The 24,463-nt window shown below is 30.1% G+C and overlaps 1 protein-coding gene across 2 annotated transcripts in view; it reads right to left on the bottom strand.

The window, feature by feature from the left end:
* The window catches only part of LOC145334248 (neprilysin-2-like), a 94,562-nt gene that overhangs the window by 11,325 nt on the left and 58,774 nt on the right, over positions 1-24,463 (bottom strand). For both annotated transcript variants that reach the window (XM_080179623.1, XM_080179624.1), the window contains 18 exons: positions 24,078-24,137; positions 21,146-21,200; positions 17,031-17,104; positions 10,924-10,993; positions 9,937-9,989; positions 9,603-9,676; positions 8,990-9,086; positions 8,361-8,435; positions 8,019-8,140; positions 7,372-7,467; positions 6,886-6,964; positions 5,940-6,061; positions 4,966-5,176; positions 4,176-4,241; positions 2,810-2,900; positions 2,496-2,548; positions 1,739-1,794; positions 805-890 (listed from right to left, as the gene is read on the bottom strand). In XM_080179623.1, coding sequence (XP_080035749.1) covers positions 805-890; positions 1,739-1,794; positions 2,496-2,548; positions 2,810-2,900; positions 4,176-4,241; positions 4,966-5,176; positions 5,940-6,061; positions 6,886-6,964; positions 7,372-7,467; positions 8,019-8,140; positions 8,361-8,435; positions 8,990-9,086; positions 9,603-9,676; positions 9,937-9,989; positions 10,924-10,993; positions 17,031-17,104; positions 21,146-21,200; positions 24,078-24,137 — 1,540 coding nt within the window. The remainder of the gene's footprint in view (positions 1-804; positions 891-1,738; positions 1,795-2,495; positions 2,549-2,809; positions 2,901-4,175; positions 4,242-4,965; positions 5,177-5,939; positions 6,062-6,885; positions 6,965-7,371; positions 7,468-8,018; positions 8,141-8,360; positions 8,436-8,989; positions 9,087-9,602; positions 9,677-9,936; positions 9,990-10,923; positions 10,994-17,030; positions 17,105-21,145; positions 21,201-24,077; positions 24,138-24,463) is intronic.

A 24,463-nucleotide genomic window follows, 5' to 3' on the forward strand; every position in this document is an offset into this window, starting at 1 on the left:
ACTGTGCATAGAAATGAGTTGCGCCTGTTTTGGGCCAAAATATTCCCCCTACTCTAACTATTTATATCGCGCATCTGACGGTGTCGGCCCAAGATTCGAACCTATCACCTTCCCGACGAAGAGCGGATGCGCTACGTGTTGATCCACGGTCGCGGGTGGGCAAATTATATATGTACATGAATAGATGGATGGATAAACAAATGAATAGATAAATAGATAGATGTATAGATATCTATTATATATATGAATAAATGAATTGATAGCTGAATCAATGAAACCATACATATAGATAGATCATTAGATGGATAGGTTGAATAGATAATTAGATACTAAAAACGATATATAGCAAGATAGATAGTTACCTCGAGGATATCCTATATTCTAAACCAAAAGATATCTATAATACAAAGTAGAATGATGTCTGTCAGTCTGTCCCTTAAGATCTCGGTAACCACTGAACCGATTGGATTCTACTCTTCAGGGAATATACCTACATATCTTGTGGTAGTTTTAGGCTATTTTCTTGGGGGGTGGGACACCCCCAACCCCCCAAGAAATAAAAAATCCCTCACCATTTTTAAATTATTTAAAATAGTGGTGGAGTGGGGGCATCTCCTGGTAATAAAAGATGTAATTATACCTCTTGGGGCAAAGCCCCTAGAAGCTGGGGGCGAAACCGGTAGTATAATATAACACAGCTAGCAAGAAGATAGCAAAAATATAGATACCTTAAGGATAACCAATTTGTTCAACCAAAAGATACATAATATAAATAGCACGATAGATTGATAGATAGATAGATACCTTGAGGATATCCAATATGTTCCACCATGCCTTCAGCCTTCTCTAAAGCTCTCTCTTTAGTCTCATCATCCATCCAATCAACCTCCCTAAAAACATATTCATGAATTTGTAACAAATATCGAGAATATCAAATTAATTTTCAAAAGCAAAGCTTTTCTTTAATTAGGTTCGTTCCGTCCGTCTGGAATGGTTAGCTCTTTTAGTTAACCTAATCAGGTTATAATTGTCCTATCGATTTTAAACTTTGCATGATGATTCCTTTAACAATTTTGCAACAAATTTACTTAGACTTTTCGACTTATGCATTACTATTCTGTTTATTTAGTTCAAACTTCAAACTTTGCATGGTTATTCCTGTGGTACTATTTAGAAAGCGTATAAACTCTATAAACGTAACCAGAATGTCTGTACGTCCATTTTAAACATGTCGATTTTAAACTTTTTTAACAACAAATTTTTATGTAATATAATTATCCGATTAATCCTGATATTTTTGCAATGCTGATTTATGTGGCTAATGATGTGAGGCTTATCTAAAATGGAGAACTCAATCGGTTCAGTAGTTATCGAAATCTTAGGCCAAAGACAAATAAACCTTATTACTTTTTATTATAAGACTAGCGGCCTCTAGGGACAGGTAGTAAAGTTGTTTCTTATTACTCAGCTGTTACCAAAAAAACAAATTGTTGTAACTTATGATTTTAGCTAATTCCAAAAAAAATCCGCAAGGCAGCAATTTTTTTTTATTTTTGGCGATATCTCTTTGGGGGGTTGTGGTACCCTCCCCAAAATAAGTTATATACCTTCCCAGGACCTATGAAAAGCTACACTGTGATGTAGCACCATATCGGTTCAGCGGTTAGCGAGATAATTCGGTACAAACAGACAGACATCCTGTTACTTTAATATCAGGATTATCCTTGTTAAAGTTTACCTCAACATTCTCATGAACTCCTGTCTAATTCCTTTAACCATATCTACTGCAGCTGCCTAAAAATTTTAAACAAAATTATTTATCATTGAATTTAATGGAAACATTTTCCAGTTTTGTTTCGTAACCAATTATTTCCGCTGTATTAGAAGCGGTTCTTAGCCATACTGAAAACTTATGTAAAGCATCGTATTACAGACAATTTTCCACAGATATTGAGATAAAAATCATTATATAAATACCAGTTTTGTTAGCCCGGATCTTTGGCCCCTCATGGCTTAAAAAGACGGTTTAGATATTACCATTTTTCATTTAAATATTCATGGAAAGCTGTCTATAAACGATGCTATAAATAACTATTCTTTTATATTCTCTCAGATGTTAAATGGATAAAAAAACTTAATAAAAAGCTAAGACTATTCTTTCTATTCTCTATTTTAATATATCTTTTTTTCAGAATTTTCTGTTATTTAAGGAATTTTGTAATAAATTGATTAGTTGTTTGAAATAATACAAATGACGTATATAACCCTAATTAATTGTCTACAATACTCAAAATATTCTTTTAGAAAAAAAAAATTTCTTTTTAATAATATCACATAAAATATGATATTAGAACTTATAACTTAATTTTACTTGAACCAATTAATGGATAATCGAAACCCTCCTAATTTTAAATTTTTGAAGAAATTTTTTTAGCCTTTGTAGGGCTCTCCTAACTCTTAATTAACCAAACCCTCCCTAGAAGCTTACTACTTACTTTAGAATCTTCTTTGAAGTATTTGTTCACATACAGACTTCCAACGGCATTGGCTGAAACATTTGTATTTAAAATTGATACTTTCATCTTTCAAAAATTAGTTATTTTTTCTATATTATTGAAAATTGTTTCCTAAAAACGAGAGATAATAATTTGGTTTTACAAAGAGATAGGAATATATGCAGTAGCAAATCTACTCTATAAATTTAATATATAGTTTCGGATTATCATATGAAACAAACTTTACATAAACATATTTTTATTGAAAAAACTACAGTGCATCTTATGGATGAAGCTAATAGAAATTCATATACCTAAAGAGCCAGAAGCGGCACTGACACATTTCCTCCACCTGGGGGGCTCCTCACTTTTACCAGTCAGCTTCTTTGACAACTTCAGGGCAATCTAAATAAATAGTGGGGGATTAATACCGAAAAAAATGTGTACAGTAGACAATTAGCAAATTTTTATTTACTAAAATGTACATAACCCAATCTTCTTTCTTTAAACTGAATATAAATTAATATTTCAAAAGCAGTTCTATTCGTTATTTGCCATTGTAATTTCTAAAACTTGAGTACATTATTGTTTATTGGGTGTCTATCATCAACAATTATAGTTAGATAAATATGTTGATCATAGTTAGATGTATAAATAAATATCTATGTATGCATGTTACATATAAAAACCTGATATTTACATCTATAACTAGGATAATTTTGTCCTAAAAAGCACAAAGGTAGATTTCAAATTAGTTATAAACTTTCCCTGGGATGCTTTAATTTACTTTAACTACACCACCTCCTAAGAAAATCAAAAAGTAATTTTTAAAAAATAAGATAAGAGACCCCCCCCCCCCCCCATTTAAAATTTATTCCTACCCTGGGGGTGCCGTAGGCACCCCTAACCATTTAGGAGGGGGTATTTACCCCCCCAAACAATTTTGGGGGGTAAATAGTAAATACCCCCCCTAAAATAAAAAATCTAACAAAAAAAAAATTTTGGGGGGTGTAAACAAAATTTACTCCTGCCAACAGATTTCAGGAGGGGATAATTACCCCCCCCCCCCAAAAAAAAAATAAAGCTTGGACGCCCCTGGGTGCAATGTAATATATAGTTTTGTATAGAAATTCAGCAGAATAAAACATTATTTTGTTTTGCTTTCAGATACGAGGAAAATGAGGAAAACATTTCTGTATAAAGTAAAAAAAACAAGTTTTTGGATAACATATATTTAAAAACAACGTTTTCCTGACCCCAAAAAATTGTTTATGGACGTATAAATAGTTTATAGCAAAATATCAAGTGGTTTGCAAGATCTTAAGCTGCATCTGCACATACACATCCTTCTACTAGCGTGCTCCATGGCTTTAGGGCCTATGTATAACTATAGGGGTAAACATTAGTTTTTTAAATAGCATAAACGCATCCGGGGACCAGAAAATGTGAAGCTTTCCTAAAATGTAGAACTCAATCGGTTCAGAAATCAAGAGGTCCAGATAAGAGCCTTACCACTTTATATGATTGCTGTACCCTTCCCCCAGTTATAAACCCTCCCAGGACTTATGATAAGCTACACTGTAAAGGATAATCATATCGGTTCAGCGGTCATGAATATCCTTTGACAGACACACTCAGACATCCTGTTATTTTCATACAAGTACATTAAGAACAGCTTACCTTATCAGCAGCAGCGGTTAAAAATCCCATGGAGGAAGCTGCGGCTCTCCACATCAAGTAATTGGCCTAAAAATTATTTATTTTAAAAATCATTACTTTCCCTCAAAGTACTATCGAGCACTGATAGATATTAAAAAGAAAAGGGGTGGAGTATTTTTTTCCTATGCCTAACCCATGGGGAAACCCTAACCCTGCGGTGCCCTAAGAGTACTAGGATACCCAGTAATCCCAAAATTACCTATCCTAAACTGACCTAAAGTAAAATCAAACATACGAAAAACTATCCCACCCCCCTCCCCTACTCATTTTCAGTTTATTTCAAAATAAAGGGGGTAACTAAGATTTAGGATATAAATCTTTAATTAAAAGAGCCTTTAAAATATATTGATTTAGTTTATCAAACCAAGTTATAATGAAATGCTATAAAAATAAGCATTTCGTAAAAAGGTTTTTAAAAAAGTTTTAAATGAATGCTCTTCTTTTAATTAATGAACATAATTAACTAAGAAGAAATGAACTAAAATAGACAAATTCAAAAAAAAGGTTTCATTCAACTAATCTTTCTTTTTATGTTATTTCCTAATTTTTATATTAAAACATTAGATTAAAAGTTAATCTTTTCTATATTTAATGTGTGTCGGTATGGCCATGTAGAATTTTTTGCAGTTTAGAATTGCCCTATCAATTTGAAACTGTTTTTCTAATACATTCTGTCTATCTAACTTGGTTTACTTTCTCAAAATAGTGATTTCTAGAACAATTAGGCATTATATCATCAGTTTTTGTTTACCTGTGTCCTAACTGGTGTAACTGCAATAAGCTGGCTGAAATCCTCAATATACTTGGGCACATCAACGATAACAATCTCATTCTCGTCAATAGTCTCGACACCGTCCAACATCTGGTTGATATACTCTACCCAGGGAGTGTTGGGATCATAGGTGTACAGGTCCTTCACCTCCATCTTGTTGTACAACTTAGAGGCATCACGTCTCTCCTCTCTGATAAAGAAAACAATTGTATATCTTAGTTTTAAATCTGGGATCTAAAGGGATAAGGCAATGGACCACTAATTTATGTACATCCTCGATGTTAATACACAAAATTACCCCTTCTGTAGATTACAATTATGGTTGAAGCATATGGACACTCAATTTAATAAACCAACCAATCAAAATTCATTTAAAGTCCCTAAAGTTGTTTTGCCAATCAAAAATAAAACGTTATTATAAAACTTTGGGGGCTGGTGTGATAAACAGCCCATTGTCTCAATTAAAAGAAGAAATATAATGAGTGAGAATATGTGATTATTAATAATGGAACATTACAAAATCTTTTTAAAAAAATATGGGGTATAGTCCCTTTCATGGCAACGTCCCTTAAGAGGCGTTTCTTCGTATTTTCAGAGTAGCTTTTCTCCTTTTTCTAGCCCCTGCGGGGCAATCACCTAATCTAATATAACCTAACCTAAAATAACATATCAAAGCCATTTTGAAAATACGACGAATCGCCCCTTAAGGGGCGTTGCCACAAATGGGACTATACCCAAAATATGTATGTATGTCTTTTGCAACATAGGCAACAGACTAACGAACCAAGTAAGTTTTATACTGGATGCTCTTTGAGCCGCAATTTATTCATCCAACGAATCATCAGTCTATCATAAATATCATCTGAGAAAATCACATTTCTCTCATAGCGTTACGGTCAGACAGAAAAATGGAATTATAGATTAGCATCACTACTAAATATATATGAGCACACCTTGGTAGTGAGATATTGGCTAGGGCAATTTCAAATCTAAGCACATCAGTCATGTCTCTGGCAGCTAGCTCGGTTTCTCCTTCAAGTAGGGTAACTACATCCAACATATACTCGTAGTATGCCTGAACAATTATAAAAATAAAAATCTATTTTCCACCAAATTTTGTAATTTTAGCTATTTAGTTCTTTTTTACAGCTATTGGATAAAAATTGAGCTAAACTTACATCAATGTAAAGGTCTTATCTTTTCATAAGAAACTCTTCAATTATGGCAAGATCTAAGAATATTTTAGCTACACCTAGCAGATAGAAATTGAACTAAACTTACCCTAACATCAGGGTCATCTTGTCCCTTCATAAGATACTCTCTAATTATGATATATATGATTATAATAGCTACATCTAGCGGATAAAAAATAAACTAAACTTACCCTAACATCAGGATCATCTTGTCCCATCATAAGATACTCTCTAATTATGATATATATGATTATAATAGCTACTTCTAGTGGATAAAAAATGAACTAAACTTACCCTAACATCAGGATCATCTTGTCCCATCATAAGATACTCTCTAATTATGATATATATGATTATAATAGCTACATCTAGTGAATAAAAAATGAACTAAACTTACCCTAACATCAGGATCATCTTGTCCCATTATAAGATACTCTCTAATTATGATATATATGATTATATTAGATACATCTAGTGGATAAAAAATGAACTAAACTTACCCTAGCATCAGGATCATCTTGTCCCATCATAAGATACTCTCTAATTATGATATATATGATTATAATAGCTACATCTAGCGGATAAAAAATGAACTAAACTTACCCTAACATCAGGATCATCTTGTCCAATCATAAGATACTCTCTAATTATGATATATATGATTATAATAGCTACATCTAGCGGATAAAAAATGAACTAAACTTACCCTAACATCAGGATCATCTTGTCCCTTCATAAGATACTCTCTGGCCATACCAAGACCGGGCTGATCAATGTCAATTACTCTAAAAAGACACAAATAGTCAATGTTTATCAATTTAGGTGCTTTTCTCACAGTGCCTATCAAGCCATGAGTTCCCCCGCCCTCGCTTACATCAATTTATCTTAAAATAAGATAAAGGGTTCTATGCTAAAAAATACTCTTTTAGGAAAACTTCTATTTCACTAAAGAAAAAAGCTACAATTAATAAAAGTAGAAGCATACAACTAACATTGTGGTTGACAAAGACAATGATGTCCCAAAAAATCACAACAATAATAGAATCTTATAATTTTAAATCAAATAGAACAGTAAATAATAGTAAATAATAACAACCTTGCTCAATTTATCACACAGTTATTCATAAAGTTCCTATACTTTCAAAAGTGTATCTCATTGCATACTTAAACAATTTTAGCTTTTTAAAATTACCTGTAAGAAGAATTTCTCATGTCTGTAGTCACAGAAAAATCTACCAGAGAATCAATAGAGTAACCAAACTTGCGGAACTTGTAATTCAACTCATACCTAAATTAATTCATTTGATGCCTAAATAAAAACGCTAGAAGATCTCTTCTAAAACTATTTGGATGGATAGTATTTCTAAAACAGCTTAAATAACAAAGCTTTTCTTGGCCTTTCGAGGATTAGGGCTATCTTTTCAAATTTAGGTTAAGTGCCCCCCCCCCCCGCCAAAAAAATATTTAAGAAATATCTATAAGTGTATTAGATATAGGACAAAGCAAATAACAAATAAGATAATAATGGAAAGTTTTATAAAATAACTCATTATTATATACCAAAAATTTGGCAAAATTAACTATACAAATAATTTTGAGCACTCTTATTATATAAATTATGCAAATTTAATGAAATTTATATTCTTTAATATAAAAAAACAAAATTATATAAATGATGATTATACCTAGACAAATTATATAAAATTCCATGAAAATGTGCATCTACTAATATTAAATATTAATTCTTTTTTATAACTTATACAACATACTCTATGAAATCTTTAGGTCTAAGAGACAAGCGAACCTCTTATTACTTTAAAATAAAAGGGAGACAGTTACCATTTGAATGTAGGATTAGACCAAGATTCTCCCTCTAGTACTGGCCATCCTCCCAGAGACTTGAGTATATTCTTCAGAGGAAGCAGACCCATAGTCTCTATTAACTCTGTATTCATACAGGACTAAAATAATTTAATAGTTATTTATCGCATCCGCATAGTATCATAGACAGCTTTCCGCGGATATTAAAATAAGTTCTTATTAGGTTAAAACCAGTTTTATTAAACCTGAGGGTCCGAAGTCAAAAACTAAATATTTCGCCATTACAGCAGAAAAATAGACACCATACAATAAGACAGACGATAGACAAGCAGATAGACAAACAAAAAAAAGTCTCATTACCTGGAAAACAGATTTAGCCATAACAAAAGGTTGAGGTTCTCCTTCTAACACAACACTCTCCAATAATCCTCTCAGCTAAAAAACAAAATTTTAACATTTTTTTAATTTAACATTTGATTATTTGAAGAATAAGGTTTCTTTTTATCCATTTAGATCTTGCTAACCACTGACAAAATTGCGTTCTTCATTTGAGAAAGTCTTCACATAGTTTCCGGGTTATTCTTATTAAAATTAATTTCTTTAGATGGTTTTATGCTAATTCGTTGTCTCCCCCTTCAAATAAAAGGCGACTTTTTAGGGCATAACTGCTATTTTATTACATAAATTATTATGGTTTAGTTTGTCTGTAGCTTAAATATTTCAATAACTACGGAACTCATTGCGTTCACAATTTTAGGAAGGCTTCAGATAGGGATGTTTTGAGGTTATTTCATCTGGAAATTGAAATCTTGGATTGTTTTATGCTCTTTCTTTGCTTTCTTTATCCCCCTTTAGATTCTAGTATAATTTCTCACTCTCAAACTAAATTGTAACCCCCCCCCCCTAGTCACAAGAAAAAAACAGAGAAAGTAAGGAAAATCGTTGAAGTGATATGTTGAGCGCGCAATTGCCGCGCACAATTACATTACCTGTTCCTCTAACTTGTCACTGATTAAAGAAAACATGGATGTTCTAGTTCTATCGTCTGGAATAACTGTCTCCTTGATGTAGTTTCCACAAGCAAACCTGAAAAATAATCAATTTTGGATCAATGCATGTCTGCATCGTCTATCTGTATTTATATGTGTTTTTCTGTATGTATGTTTGCGTGTATTCATGTCTTTCAGTAAATCTGTCTTTATGAATGTTTATCAGTATGTGTGTCTGTCATGTGGTCTGTATGCGTCTTTGAGTCTTTCTGTCAGCATCCGTGCCTGTATGTCTGTATAAATGTCTGTTTTTATGTCTCTATGAATGTCTGTCTGTTTTCTGTCTTTATTTATGTCTATATGAATGTCTGTCTTTTTTTATGTCTCTATGAATGTCTGTCTGTTTTCTGTCCGTAAATCTGTCACTCTCTAAGTCCCTATCATTATGTGTGTCTGTATTTATATATGTCTGTCTTTCCATGTGTCTGCGGGCAATTTTGTTTCTGTGTATTTTTTATCTGTATTCTGTCTATATTCTATTTGTTTGTCTGCCTTTCTGTATATCTGTCTATATGTCTGTCTCTTTTATTCTCTTATTAGTTTATAAACTTACATGTAGAAATCATCGCAAGGATCCACAGTTTTATCCATCTTCTCCAATATATCATTAGCTGCAGAAATACAACCCTAAAATATAATCATTCCTCTAACAATAAGGTATACTATGGAAAACCCAACAACAAATAACAAGAAAAACAGCGAGTGAAACATCTTGTTGTTAGCCCTTTTTATACCAAATTTTAATTTTATATATTTTACCCACTAACTTGAAATGATTATTCCTATGACGACAAGGAATAATAATACATACAAATAAAGATATATAATTGCATCTTCAAAAAAGTCCAAGCTAAGAAATGTAACAACTGATTAAATTGTAAACTTACCTTACTCAAACAAAGATTTGAATTCAGTGGGAAGCTCGTGGATTTGGGGAGTTCTAAAATAACAAAATATTTTAGATATTTGATATCTAAATTTTTTAAATGTTAGATTTTGATATTAAGCACAAACAATACAAAAATATATTTTTGCTTAAAGTTGAAATAAAACTATTTAAAAAGCAGATTTGGCTTTTACTTTTAAAAATTTACAACAAAAAATACATCCTACTGTTTACATACATATTTATGAGTAGCAAACCTACTTTATAATTCACTATGTCTGTTCGTCTGTCAATCCGTCCGTTTGTAACGTTATAGTAAAAATGTGATTTTATCGGCTGGGATCTAAGATAGACGGCTGAAATTTTGATTGATGATTTTTTTGTACAAATGAGCATGTAGTATATAATTTGCTTGGTCCATATGTCCGTCAGTCATGTTTCAAAAGACAAAGACACATGTCATATTTCCTATCCATGATTTTAGTGTTTAGATACTTATGGATGTTGTCATCAATGTTGAATTATTTCATCTTTCATAATTATCATATTTCAGCATATTAATTACACAAAATTTGAAAATAAAATATCTTAATGAGCAAAGTTATGTGTTTTATAACTTATTCAGAGGGAAAAAATACAATTTAGAGAAACTACTCTATAAATCTGCTATGTTAGTTTGTTTGCCTGTCTTTTGATAATTATATATTAGGATTACTGGCAGTTCGGTAAATATCTATCGACCCATTGCAGGTGGTTTTCCTTCAAAGTCCTTAGCGGGTATAGAACCCCCCCAACCCTTGTTTTGAAATAATTTGAAAATTGGAGGGGGGTTGTTTATTTTCATTAGGTTTAACCACTAAGGGATACTTTGAACTATATAAACTAATATGAAAATAAACAACCAAAAACTAACCCCGCCCCCCCCCCCCCATTATTTGGAAAATACTGGGAAGGGGGGAGTTTAAGGGAAACCACCGTTTTATTTTACCTGCAGCAAAAGAGGAAGTTGTTTGTAAGGCTGGAATAACACCAGGTCCATATTCACCAGTTACTAGTTCCTAAAACAAGTCAACTTATTAACATTTATCGATGGTCAATTATGTCCATTATTTCTGAAAAGTTGTTTGTACAGCTGGAATAACACCAGGTCCATATTCACTAGTTCCTGAAACAAGTCAACAATTATACAGTTATATTAAGGGAAAAAAGAAAATATAACAAACATACCAGTGATACCAAAGTTTAATTTTTTTTTTTTTTTTTTTAACTGAGGCTATGTAATGTAAAAGAGAAAGAAATAATGTTAATAGCCGATCTTTGAAAACCTAGGATGACAATAACAAAGACAGTGCAACTAAAAGAATATACCCTACAATCTTTTGTTAGGGGGGGAGATTATTTATAATCTCTTGGATATCTATAAATTGGATATTGTAATCTTTCTACGTTACTAAACCTTTCATTTAAAACTTATCACAACAAACAAATTTAATAAAAGCTTTCTTAAAAATTTTATATTTAACATGCAAAATGCATGTATAAAAAGTTTAAGATAATTAATCAACGTTTTTTGCGACAAATTAACGTGTTTTTTTTATTTCAGGGAAATATTTAGATTTTCCCAAAAACACCTTTTGGACACCTTTACCGTAATTGATGGTATTTATAATCATACATTCCGTAATTTTATAAAAAGAAATTTAAAGAAAAAGGGTAGAAAAATTTTTTATTTCTTTCCCAAAAATTATTATATAATTATAAAAACCCTATCGGTTCAGTGGTAAGTAAATAATTTGTTACAAACAGACAGACACAAACATCCTGTTTTTTTATATTATGAGTATTATAAGTTTTAAAAAACTCTTTTTAATATTATAAATCTCTATCCTAACTATCACATAAACAAAATTTAACTGTTATTATATCATGCTATTTATCATGTCGTAAAGAAAATTTATTAAATTAGCAAAATATAAAAATATTATGTTATTAGTGGTCAGAAATTATCAAATTTTAAATAAAAAAAAAAACTAAGGAAATTCATAGTGAAATCTTCCTTATATTCTGTTTGAACTTATAATAAGTTATTTTTAAAATTGAAAATATAATTTCCGTATCTATTGACAAATATAGATAATTGAAGAAAATAATTCTTTTTTGTTTCAATGTTTAATAAAGGTACCCAAAGTTTTCATCCATTATATAAGAAGCCGTGTTAATAAACTCAGAGGACCATTATAATTTACAGTCTAATGTCCTTCCCCTTCTGCGCTTACACACACGGAAAACTATGAATAAAAGATACTAGTCAAAGGGTCGGCAGCCGCAGCCACCATTAGCTGCACGGCTTAGGTAAGCCTCAAAAACAGCCGCGCGGCTATCTCAGCAATCCCGATAAGTCTCAGCCTTAGTCGCAGCCGCGCGACTTCAAGAAAATTCAAGCCACAGTAAGTTGAGCGACAAATATTAGCTGCTGCTGCGACTGCCAAGGCCTGGATATTACACACAACACAAGAGTCAAATGTCAAATGCTGTCATATCTTCAGGGATATTACAATGGCAGAATTATTGATCACAATAAGCTTCGATAACAAACGAATAACTTTGCAACCTTAAAAATGTTATAGAAAATTTTTAGAAGGGGGGGGGGGGGTAAATAGATAGTCCAAGGTCCCTATATCCTTTTTAATTCAATTTAACCATATAATATCATATTTTTATTGGCATTTAAACTAATAAGACATGGAAAACTATTATAATAAACGAATTGTAATATTTTAATTTTACAACAATAAATATAGAATATAGATATTATGACTGGGGAAAAATTGTCGTCAATTCGAGTTGCTAACATGGAACTCCTTTATTGGCCAGTTTGTTCATCCAGTAGGGCGAGGGGGTCGGTTATATGGGGTGGGAAGTTGAGATTCGTTATTTTAGCCCGTTGCCTGTTACACTTCATTAGAGAACATGAAAACCTGGTGTAAGATCCAAGTAATAATACATTCATTGTTTTAACATATTTAGTTCTTTTATTGAATAGTTTTTACTCAAAAAAATCTTCTAATTATTAAAAATGCTGGTAAATTTATATTTTCTAATAAAATCTATTTAAATTTATGAAGCCCACATATAAAGGATGTTATTTTTGTACTTTTTGTGCATGATTACATTTTGTACAATTTATGCATAAAATTTGTGGGGCTACTCTTCAAAAAATGCCTTTCCGTAAGTTTTCCTTCTTTCATGCTATTTTATATAACTTTTATTCAGGATCATTTAACTTCAAAGTTTTCTTTCCAGTATGGCTCTATATCCGAAAAAACACCGCTGGATCAGAACCGGTTCTGAGCCATACTAATAAAATCATAGTATTTTTCATTTCCTTTTTTTACTTTTACGTGGAAAACTGTCTATAATACTAGGTTATAAATAACTATTTCAGTTGTCCATAATGATTTCTAAAGATTATTTTATATACTCTTACTGAATAAACATTTTACTTTAATTATTATTGCTGCATTTATTCTTTCTCATAACTACTATTCAAAATAATGTCAATTTTATTTATTTAGGGATGAAAAAGGTATGAGGACAGGAAATACTTTTAAAGCTTAAAATAAGCTCTAAGAAAGGCGCAGCAAATATTCAATATTATAATCGCTCCAAAAGTCCATTTTTATATCCGTAAAGGAAATCCTTGCTATGGTAGCGCAGATATTATATGAAATAGTTTAGACGTAGGTCTGCATGTCTGACGGATTTATTTTATTGCAAATGCACGCATAGAGACTAATAAATCCAATAAATGAGGGGACATTAGAATGTAAATTATACTGGTCCCAACGTTATATAAAAAAGTTCTCTTATTCTTTTACTCAAACATTAGGATGACTTTTATTTAATCAAGTAGTGTCCAAGTTTTCCACCAATGATTATAATGTAAGTATGGAGAGAATTTGGGTCATAATGAGAGGTTTACATAACTTTATTTTCCATAGTCTCAAGTCTCATCCCTTAAGATCACTGGGTGTAACCGTAGCTATGTCTAGCAGCTATGTCTCTGTTATTGCTGTGCAAACTATGGATACAACTGTCCTTGAAACTTTAATAAATCACAGTTTAAATTTTTTATGATATATGTAAAAATTTACAGAAAAAAATGTAAGTAAAAAGTAATTAATGTTTGTAGAACACTTGTTTAAAAGTAAAATAATAATTGTAATAATCATAAATTTTAGTTTTTTGTTGATAAAAATAAGATGTAAATCTTGTTGAATTAATTCGGATTTTTAGCGTTGATAGAAAAATGCCTTTTTATATATTCAGCTGCGACTCTATTATCTAGGGGAGTAATTTGAAATTCAATGTTATTTTATGTTAAATCATTAATGACAATATATTAAATTTTATTATATAATAATTGAAAATAATCTACTTCCGGTTTGGAATTTTAAAGTACGATTATCAAATAGGCAAAAAATTATTTAATAGTGCAGATATTCTAATTATTGCCACTTTCTTAAGTCTCATTCCTTAATATCACTGGGTGTAACCGTGTACCCATAATTATAACTTCTAGCAGCTATGTCTCTGTTATTGCTGTGCAAACTATGGATACAACTGTCCTTAATACTTTAATAAATCACAGTTGAATTTTTTTTATTAATATATGTAACAAAAATTCACAGAAAAAAATGTAAGTAAAAAGTAATTAATGTTTGTAGAACACTTGTTTAAAAGTAAAATAATAAAAGTAATATTCATCTAGAATCCGAAGGATTAAAGCTACAAACAACTTTTAAACTTGGCAAATTTTTATTTCCATTTTATTCTAATGTTATTTTTCTTAAATCATTTATGACAATACATTTAATTTTATTATATGATAATTGAAAATAATCTACTTCCGGTTTGGAATTCTAAAGTACGATTATCAAATAGGCAAAAAAAATTTCATATTTAGTAGCGCAGATATTCTAATTATTGCCATTTACTTACATCTCTATTAAGGTGGTCTATATTAAGCGCAGATATTAAGCGCAGATATTCTAATTATTGCCATTTACTTACATCTCTATTAAGGTGGTCTACTATAAAACTACCAGGGACGTCCAAGCTTTTTATTTTGAGAGGAGTGAAATGAGGGGTTTCAAAGTTTCAGGGGTGTAAACACCCCTTTACTTTTACCCTTGACGTATATGAAACATCCATAGAATATTAGCTCAAAATTTTTAGCATTATGACTAAAGATCATTGACTTCGAGGAAACAATATAATGAGCTCACAAATCTCAAAAAAATGTTATTTATTCTTACAGTAATCCAACTGCAACAATTGAAAATAATAGGACGATTTTAACATACCTAAATAAACCATCAGATCGAGGCTATTCGTTAATACAGACGGAAATACCAAAAAAATGTTTTGGTTATATAATCCTAATCCGTAATTGTTTATTCAAATGATTTCAACAGGAAATGGTTATAAACAAGCATAAACATATCCATACAAAGAAAATTCTACTCTTATAAGAAGTAATATTACTTTACTCTAATTTGGGTTAAATAATTCATAATCCAGTGACCTATGATTGCTATGCTTATATCAAAGTAGAAGGATGTGCGTCTTTGTGTCTTTGAGCCTGCATGAACCGCAAGATCTCGATAACCGCTAAACTGAACAGTTATTGCTCTCTTTTGCAGATACAAATCTGTATCTGAGCAGTATTTCTTTCTGCTTCCTCGTAAAACCGAGTTAATCCCAACCTTAAGTTCAAAGCCACTATCAAACCACTAGTGGCTACGCCCCTAGCGTCTTAGGACTCTATCTTTAAAGTTAAAATGGACGGAAAAATAGCCAAGGCTAATATATGAAATTAAAATATCCTAAAACCATCCCAGGACCTATGTAAAGCTTCCCTAATAGGGAGAATCCAAATAGTTTTATATCTATTGAAACCTTCAGACAGAAAAACCTTACTTATTTTTAGAATAGATTTATTTAACTATAGAAAAGCTACAGAATGGTTTACAAATTGACACACCTCTTAAAACTTATCATGTTTATGTCTTGTAATTTCTGGAAAAGAGAGATGTAAACCTTCGTGCTGTTATTTTATAAACACGATACTGTAAGTATAACATATAATTTCGATAATATGTCAGCCAAGACCATATTTATATAGTTGACATAAACTAATGAAGAAGCATAAAAATCAAATTTTTAACATTTTAAAAATTCCTTTTTTCTTATGGACATATTAAAATATTTAAAAAGATAAATATTATGTCCTGTTAATCAAACGTTTTAATATTAAATGAAGTTTTATTGAAAGAAAAATTTACAATTATAGGTATCATATTGCAGCAATAAAAAACTTATATAAATAAAATTTAGTTCTTTTCAAAAATATAAAATTTACGTTGTCAAATCTCAAAATCTGATAATAAGCAAAGGAGAGAAATATTGACCAATTATAAGTCCTCTTTAAAATTAATTGAATTTATTTAAAATCTACAAAGCCACTGTAGATTTTTCCCAAGATTTCATAATCACGAAACCTCGCAAATAATAAAAATCAAAATGAATTAGAAATAATTTATTTAAATATATTGTGAAACAATCTGTTAGCACACAATAAAATATCATTTGCCAATTCATCTGATATAATGGTAATATGATAATTATCAAATTTATATTTTTCATAATATTGTGTAGTAATGTAATTTTAAATTCTTCTACTATATTAGCTGAGTAAGATCTAAAAAATCATTTATGTGCATTAGTTCTTCTAAGGTTTTTGGTTATTTTTGCAGCAAATGATGGTAAGGTGGTGGGGTGGCTTATTTGTAGGTCACCCTTAAAAAAAAAATTCCGAAGAAAAAGTGTTCAAAATGTCTTTTTTTAAAAGTCCTATGGTTTAAGGATATTTCTTTCTCGACAAGACTAGGGGTTAGTTACTTGTATAGTTTTCGTGATATAGGAGGGGAGCTATGGCATCTACACTACTCGGTTAAATAATTAACGGAGTAACAGACATACAGCACGTCTAAATAAAAAGAGTAGCTGCGCTACTAAAAAAAGTGCACTTACGTGTATTTCGCTGTGCTTTTTGGCTACAAGGACAAGTCCAACTACTAGAGATATCAGAGCTATACCAAGTACACCTAAATATAAACAAGGATGACAACATATATAGAGGTAACAATAATAACTACTAGAGATGTCAGAGCTATACCAAGTAAAACCTAAATATAAATAAGGATTTAAACATATATAGAGGTAACAATAATAACTACTAGAGATATCAGAGCTATACCAAGTACACCTAAATAAAAACAAGGATGATAACTTTTCTATCTATCTAACTATCTATCTATCTATCTATCTATCTTTCTATCTATCTATCTATCTATCTATCTATCTATCTATCTATCTATCTATCTATCTATCTATCTATCTATCTATCTATCTATCTATCTATCTATCTATCTATCTATCTATCTATCTATCTATCTATCTATCTATCTATCTATCTATCTATCTATCTATCTATCTATCTATCTATCTATCTATCTATCTATCTATCTATCTATCTATCTATCTATCTATCTATCTATTTATCTATTTATCTACAAGTACAGCAAATAACTTTGCAATAATCTCCCCTTAACCTAAATGATTGAAATATGTAATTAGATGTAATAAGTTTCCAAGGGAAATTGAATTCTTTTACGGAACTTGTCTTAATGTGTTAGAATATATTAGATAGATTTTTCCCCCCTATGTCTTACCTATTGCCCCCTCCTCCAAACCCCTAATTTCTAATTCATTATAACATAAGGAGGAGGAGGGGGGGGGGGGTTATTTTATACTTTGATCTGAAAAAAAACACCTTGTTAAAACCCATTTCTTGGCTCTAGCCAACCAAAAGAATAAACAATATCTTTTTTTTGGTATAAAAAAAATAAAAGAATATTTTAAAAAGTATTTAAATCAATAAATAGTAATCAACAAAACAATTCCCTTTTCTTGATTTTTTAATGGAAAAAATACTTAAAGTCCAAACAATACAATTGAAGGTGTTGTATAGGCAATTAAAAGTTTACAAATTGTTGGTTAGTTCAACTTAAAATCTTGGCAACACCAATTATTAAAGTATTTTATTAGGATCATAGGCTACTACAGATTCCAATTTTGTACAATAATTATCTTGTACGCGGTAGTGGGGTGTAGAAAAGTGTCAACACGCCCCTCGAAATGCCTTTTTTTTTATTTTCGACCCAATTGTTTTTTTGATGTGCACTAAAATAGAGTTTTCTAGAATTTTACAAATGTATTTCAAAATGTTTATTCATTAAAATATACTAAGCAAAGACTTTTTTAAAACCAGATATACTTTTAGGAGCAGTATTTTGGTAGTTTGAACTTGGTTTTAAGCTATTTTCTGTTCATAAAAAAATCAAGAACAGTTAAAAAGTACATAAATAGTTGTTTTTGTTGCCGTGATTTAAGACATTTTCCCGTCAATTACATTAAATTCGTCATTCTTTTTATAAAAGTAAAAAGAAATAAAACTTAATAATAAACATCATCATTATTCATTTTATGTATGTACTATTTATGAAATATAGGTATATATAGGATGTTTTTTTAATAATATTCTAGCCTCATAATTTTTTAATTGATATTTGTGACTTTCCCTACTGGTCTCTATTAAACATTGATGCACTCTTAAAGGGAGTGTGAACGTAAAAATTTCTCATCTGATTATCAAATCTTAACATTTACTAAGCACATTTCACTACACTGATCAACCAAAAATGTCCAATTCACAAAAATATCCAGAAATAATGCCTTGATTTTATGGTATTTTGAGAGGGAAAAAGGAAAAAACAGGGAAAATCTGAACGTTTTTGTTTCTTATAATGTTTGTAGGGATATTTAACTTGTCATATATAGTTTGAACAATTTACTTACTGTTAAGGATTTATTTTATGCTATAAAATTGACAATTCGTTTTTTTATAACGTAGTAATTAGGTAATAAAGACATATTTTAAATTCGTATTATTGACAAAAAAATACCTCACTGTCTACAAAGGGTTGAATCTCATAGGTTATATAAAATGATAATATCCTTTTTTATTGTGTTGAACAATAAATAACCCACTTTGGAGAATTAGTTTACACTTTTATCAGACTGTTTATAAAGAAATATTGCGTCTTTATTATTTACAAATTTGTAATTAAAGGTGGGCGAGAGATGGGCCATTTAAAGTTAATTGGATACTAATAAAAAACCTGTTTCTGGCTTTGTTATTGTATTTGGTTTTCAATAAAAAATATTGCTTATTTTATCAATTTCTAAGTAACTATACATTGGATTAAAGCAAGGATTATGTTAAAAGTCAGCTTAACTGTTAGGAAAAATCTAGAACTATGTGAAAAAGTTTAATTTTAGCTATAATGGGAGAAAAAAGCAATTTAATGCACATTTTATATAATACGGAAAATTTCTTCCTTTCCCCGTACCTTATAAAAATCGTCGGAAAAAGCCGTTTTTTAAGCAAACAAAAGCGCGTTTTGCTCTATCTGTGAGATATTATGAATGAGATAATGTTGAGATTTAATATTAGGATGAGAAAAATTTACGTTCACAGTCCCTTTAATCTAAAAAGGGAGTGATTTATTTTTCCTATGCCTTGCCCCTGGAGGGCCATTACCTGCAGTGTCCTAACCATCCCAACTCCTTGTTTAATTTTTATTTTAAAATAAGCGATAGGGAGGGGAGGGGGGGGGGTCATTGCTCGACTTGGCGCTTTGAAGGAAACGACAAAAAAATTGTTTATAATAATTAAAGGACATTATGTAATCTAGATAACACAATTAGTAAGTATTTTCACACTTTACAATACATTTAGAGTATGCATAGAGTGTTCAAGATCATAAAAACTGGTATAAATATCCACGTGTCATATTTATGATATGATTAGAATAAAAACTAGCAAATATAAGTTGAAATATTACTATGACTAGCGAGTTAACTTTATATGGCTTTTGACAAATTGCCTTGGTAAATAAAAATACATCCTAAAGTTTGACTGCAAAAACCTTCATCTGGAAGTCATACTTTAGGCCCAACTTTCAAGCATTCTATATAGTCTTATTTTTCATGTCATGCTCAAGACAATTTTTCTCTTTTACAATACATTTAAAAATAGCTACTTTTTTGTATTTTTAGATGTTTATACAAATAAAAATTATTAAAAATAGTTTATTGTTTATGTTAAGTAAAGTTAATGATGATGTTATTTCAATTTTCAAGAAACTGTGTTTTAAAATAATGCTTTATGTCCAAAAAGCGAATCACATGAGTCTGAGGGTTCTACGTTTTTTGTAATATTTTCTTTTAAAAATTGTTTTTTGGCCATCTAATAAAATATAAAATCAAATAAAAGGTCAGGAATACAGTGATATACGAATGAAAGGTAAAATAAATTAGTTGAAACCTGGCTGAGGTGTCAAAAAGGATACTAGGTCTAACGCCTTTGCAACTCATTACCGTGCAACGTTAGTAGTCTCAGAGAAAGGTTTCTCAATCAAAGAGTTGGTTGTCTGTTATGCAAAAGTAAGAGTACTGGTTTGCTAAACTCTACTCCTGGTTGGTAACCAATCCTTTCTTCAAAATAACATCTATTGTTTACCTATCCCCGTGTAGAAGAATCCTAAATATTTTCCCATGGCTAACAATTGGTTATTGCTAATGAAATTAATAAAGCCATTCAACTTAAACTATTTATTGCTACTTATGTAATAGTTATTTTTTATCCTTTGAAAGAAAGTATTATTTTAAAAGAATCAAAATCAGTCAATTCAAATTACAATTAGAACTTTTAGGAAAAAATTAAGCCAGCGTTAAGTTAGTTTTAGGTTGTCAACAAGGGGTAAAGGGTAGATATTTAAGAAAATGTATTAAATCTAAACAGGGATGGACAAGGAGAGTTTAAAAAACCACCTCCCTTTCCCACTAAAAATTAAATTTCCACCGTATAAAATCTTACTTGTATAATATTTCGCCATTTTAGGGCTAATCAGTATTGCTTAATTTATAATAGGATATCTAATATATATTTTTATTTCTATCAAAATGTCCTAGTATATACATGCATATAAAAAAATGCTGCTCTTTATAAAATAAGTACATACCTGTGAGAACCAAAAATCTTCTTTCCATTCGTGTTCTCTTATTCCACCAAGGTACCTTCAACAAATAAAAAAATATATTTTATGTTTATCAAAACTTTTTATTTGAAACTTCTTAAAAGTTTTTCGTTTTCCCTTAAAGTGCCTGGTCGAGCATAAGCCCAAATCCCCCTTTATTAAAAAAAATTGTAAATAAGGGGGAGGGAAGTTTTGCGTGTTTCAGGTTAGGTTAAGTCACATTGAGTACAGGGTAGTCCTGCATTTCTTAGCTACCCCTCAGGTAGGGAATATTTTTTGTGCTCGCAAATCAATTTTAAACCTATGTAATAATTCAATTTATTGATTAAAAGTGTAGTCATAACGTAATATTTTATCTATGATTTTATTTAAGAATCTATTTTTGTTTGGAAATACTTCGCAATATAGATGTCATCATCCTTGTTATATATTTTCTATAAAGTCATGGTAGAGTTTAAATGAAATCGTTTCTTATACCTATTACAATATATATCTCTTCACTAAGCTATTATATGATATGATTTAATTAAATAACTATTGTCATTATAACCTCAATAAAAAGTAAATTGAATGAGCGCTACGCTCCTAGAATGACATGGTGTTTATTTGTGTACACCGACACTATGATACAAAATTTTAAAACATTAAATTACATATTCCAGTTAGATAAATAAATAAGCAAAATCTAATTTCTCTTTAAAACTTACAGCAAACCTACCCTATAATAGGACCAATTTAAAGTCAGGGAATGAAGGGACATTGGACTGTAAATTGCACTGGTACCCAAAGTTTTTTATGTAGTTATTCACGTATTGTTCGTTAGATCAAATATTTTAAGTACGATTTTGAATTTTGATTTGTTGATTCAAAACTAAACAGTGTCCAAACCTTACAACCATTTTTTTAATGTACAGAAGACTAGGATGGTTAATTTTGATTCCAGTACGGCTTCCAAACAGAATAATAACCCCTTAAAATTAGAACCGCCTCTGAGCCATACTGAAAAACCATGATAATTTTCCACAGATAATAAAAAAATTTCATATCTAATATGATGTTACATATATCACCCATTTGTTTTTATTTTAAATTAGAACGCTCTTTAAACGTTGAGTTTATCTGCTAAATGTTTAAATAAATTAAGATTATAAGTCTTTTTTTAACCATATTGTTAAAACATAACAGCAGATAAACTGAAGATCAAATTAAAACCTTATTCATTTTAAACAGTTTTTTATCTAAAATTTAATGAATTTATAAATGTTAAAAATGTTTTTTTTTTCATGTTTTTTTTCAGATATTTACTCTGAATATTGTCTTTTACACGGTATTTGCACTTTACACTCTAAGAAATAGATCCATTACTTAGAGAAAGGAGATGAATATATGTCCATAAAAAAATTTTAAAAATAAATAGGTAAACATATCATCAAATCAATAGGATGTTTCCTGTGTGTCTATCTACTTTATATCTGTGGTACGTTTGTATTATTCACTCTTTAAGATCAGTCACTTTAGGTTACTAATATAAAACTCATTCATTGATCGGTTCATTTATATAATAAGAGGGGAGGGGTTGGGGTAATGGGGTGGATTGGTGGTATTGTTGTTCTAGCCAACTAGGTATTTCACTTTATTAGAGTATATAAAATCTAGAGCAACATCTAAGTAATTATAAATCGACTCTTAGTAAAAACCCCATGAAGGTTTTATGTCATTTATTAAGAGGAAGTAAATTAATCAAAGTCTTTTAAATAAAATATTTTTTCTTTAATCTTTAAATTTTTCTTTTTACAGTGTTTGTTAAATCTGAATGACATCCTAATGATCTTTTAAAAATATAGTAAAAAATACTAAATGATGAAGAGACAATCATTTAAAAATGAGACAATTACTCATTTTTATGAATAAACAAGAATATATCAAATTCATATACATCTCCAATGATGATAAACTAAATTGCCTTACCCTTACCTTTGTAGACTTGATTTACCAACAAATATTTCTAACCAATGCAACGGACGGAATAATTTTGTTTATCATCATTGGTTATGTACATCAATTTATTGATCATTGACTTATCCCATTAGATCCTTGGGGTCCATGTAATATTTATGTTTATAAATCATTTCTTCAGAATTTACAAATTTCAACTTTCAACTAGAAGCATGCATTTGTTTTGAGTGATTAAATTCAGAAAAACAGTTTAAAATATCCACTTACTAAAAACAAAGAACAAGTATGTCCAAAAGTAGTGTAATAATATCAATTTTGAAATTCATCAATAAACAAGAAAATTATAACATTAGCACATATATTCCTTGACCATAGGGCTATCACAATGAACGACGATAACTTGTTCTATATCAACAATTACTATAAACAAAATTAACCCTTTTAAAATTAAGAAACTATTGGCGGATATGTTTGGTCACTGATAGTTTGAAGAATCTATTAAAAATTTGATGAAAGCCAACCAATTCAACGAATAATAGAACGTTTACATAAATGATTTTATATTTCGTGAAAATTTTGACATTGCATTAATTAAAAGGTAGGATGGAATAAATGCAGTTTTTTTTATAGTAGCAGCACCAATAAAAGCTGGATATTTACTAATAATGGGGTTTAGTCACTCTAACTATCATATTATGATACAAATAAACAATTTTATAAGTGTATCTTAGTACATGAATGAGTATATACCAATAAACAAAGTTTTATTAGAAGAGAAGCTTATATCCAAATGACGTTCGTCAGTCCGTCTTTCTGAAATAATTGTTTTAAGAGAAAGAACGCCTAAAGAATATTTCCCTAACCAAAATGAAGTTTCAGGTGTTATTAATTTTTCTTCAGGTGTCATATCACTGTTTTTTTCTGTCGAATTTACGTTTGATAACTTTTAAAAAGAAATTACCTTTTTAATTTCCATTTGCATAGCTTTTTCTACAGCTGAATTTCTACTGTTTAACGTCATCTAAAAAAATTAATTATTAGATTTTCAATACTTCTACTATATGATAGAAAAATAATTTATTCATTTAGATTAATTTACCAGAAAATAGAAAAATATTAGAGAAAATAACGGCTGGAGTTTAGAGGCCCATAAACATAATACTGAGAAACCATTGATAAACGTTTTTCTCGTATTCATTCGAATCCGGTGGATAGGAACCGGTTCTCATCCATACGAAAAAACTATGTCTAGCATCGTATTATATCCAGTTTTCTACGAATATAGAAATGTACAATCATAAGATTAAAACCAGTTTTTTTAGCCGGTGCCTTCGGCACCACGGGGCT

Source organism: Acartia tonsa, chromosome 12, assembly GCF_053477335.1.
Source record: "Acartia tonsa isolate MP-2025a chromosome 12, ASM5347733v1, whole genome shotgun sequence".
Classification (NCBI taxonomy): domain Eukaryota; kingdom Metazoa; phylum Arthropoda; class Copepoda; order Calanoida; family Acartiidae; genus Acartia; species Acartia tonsa.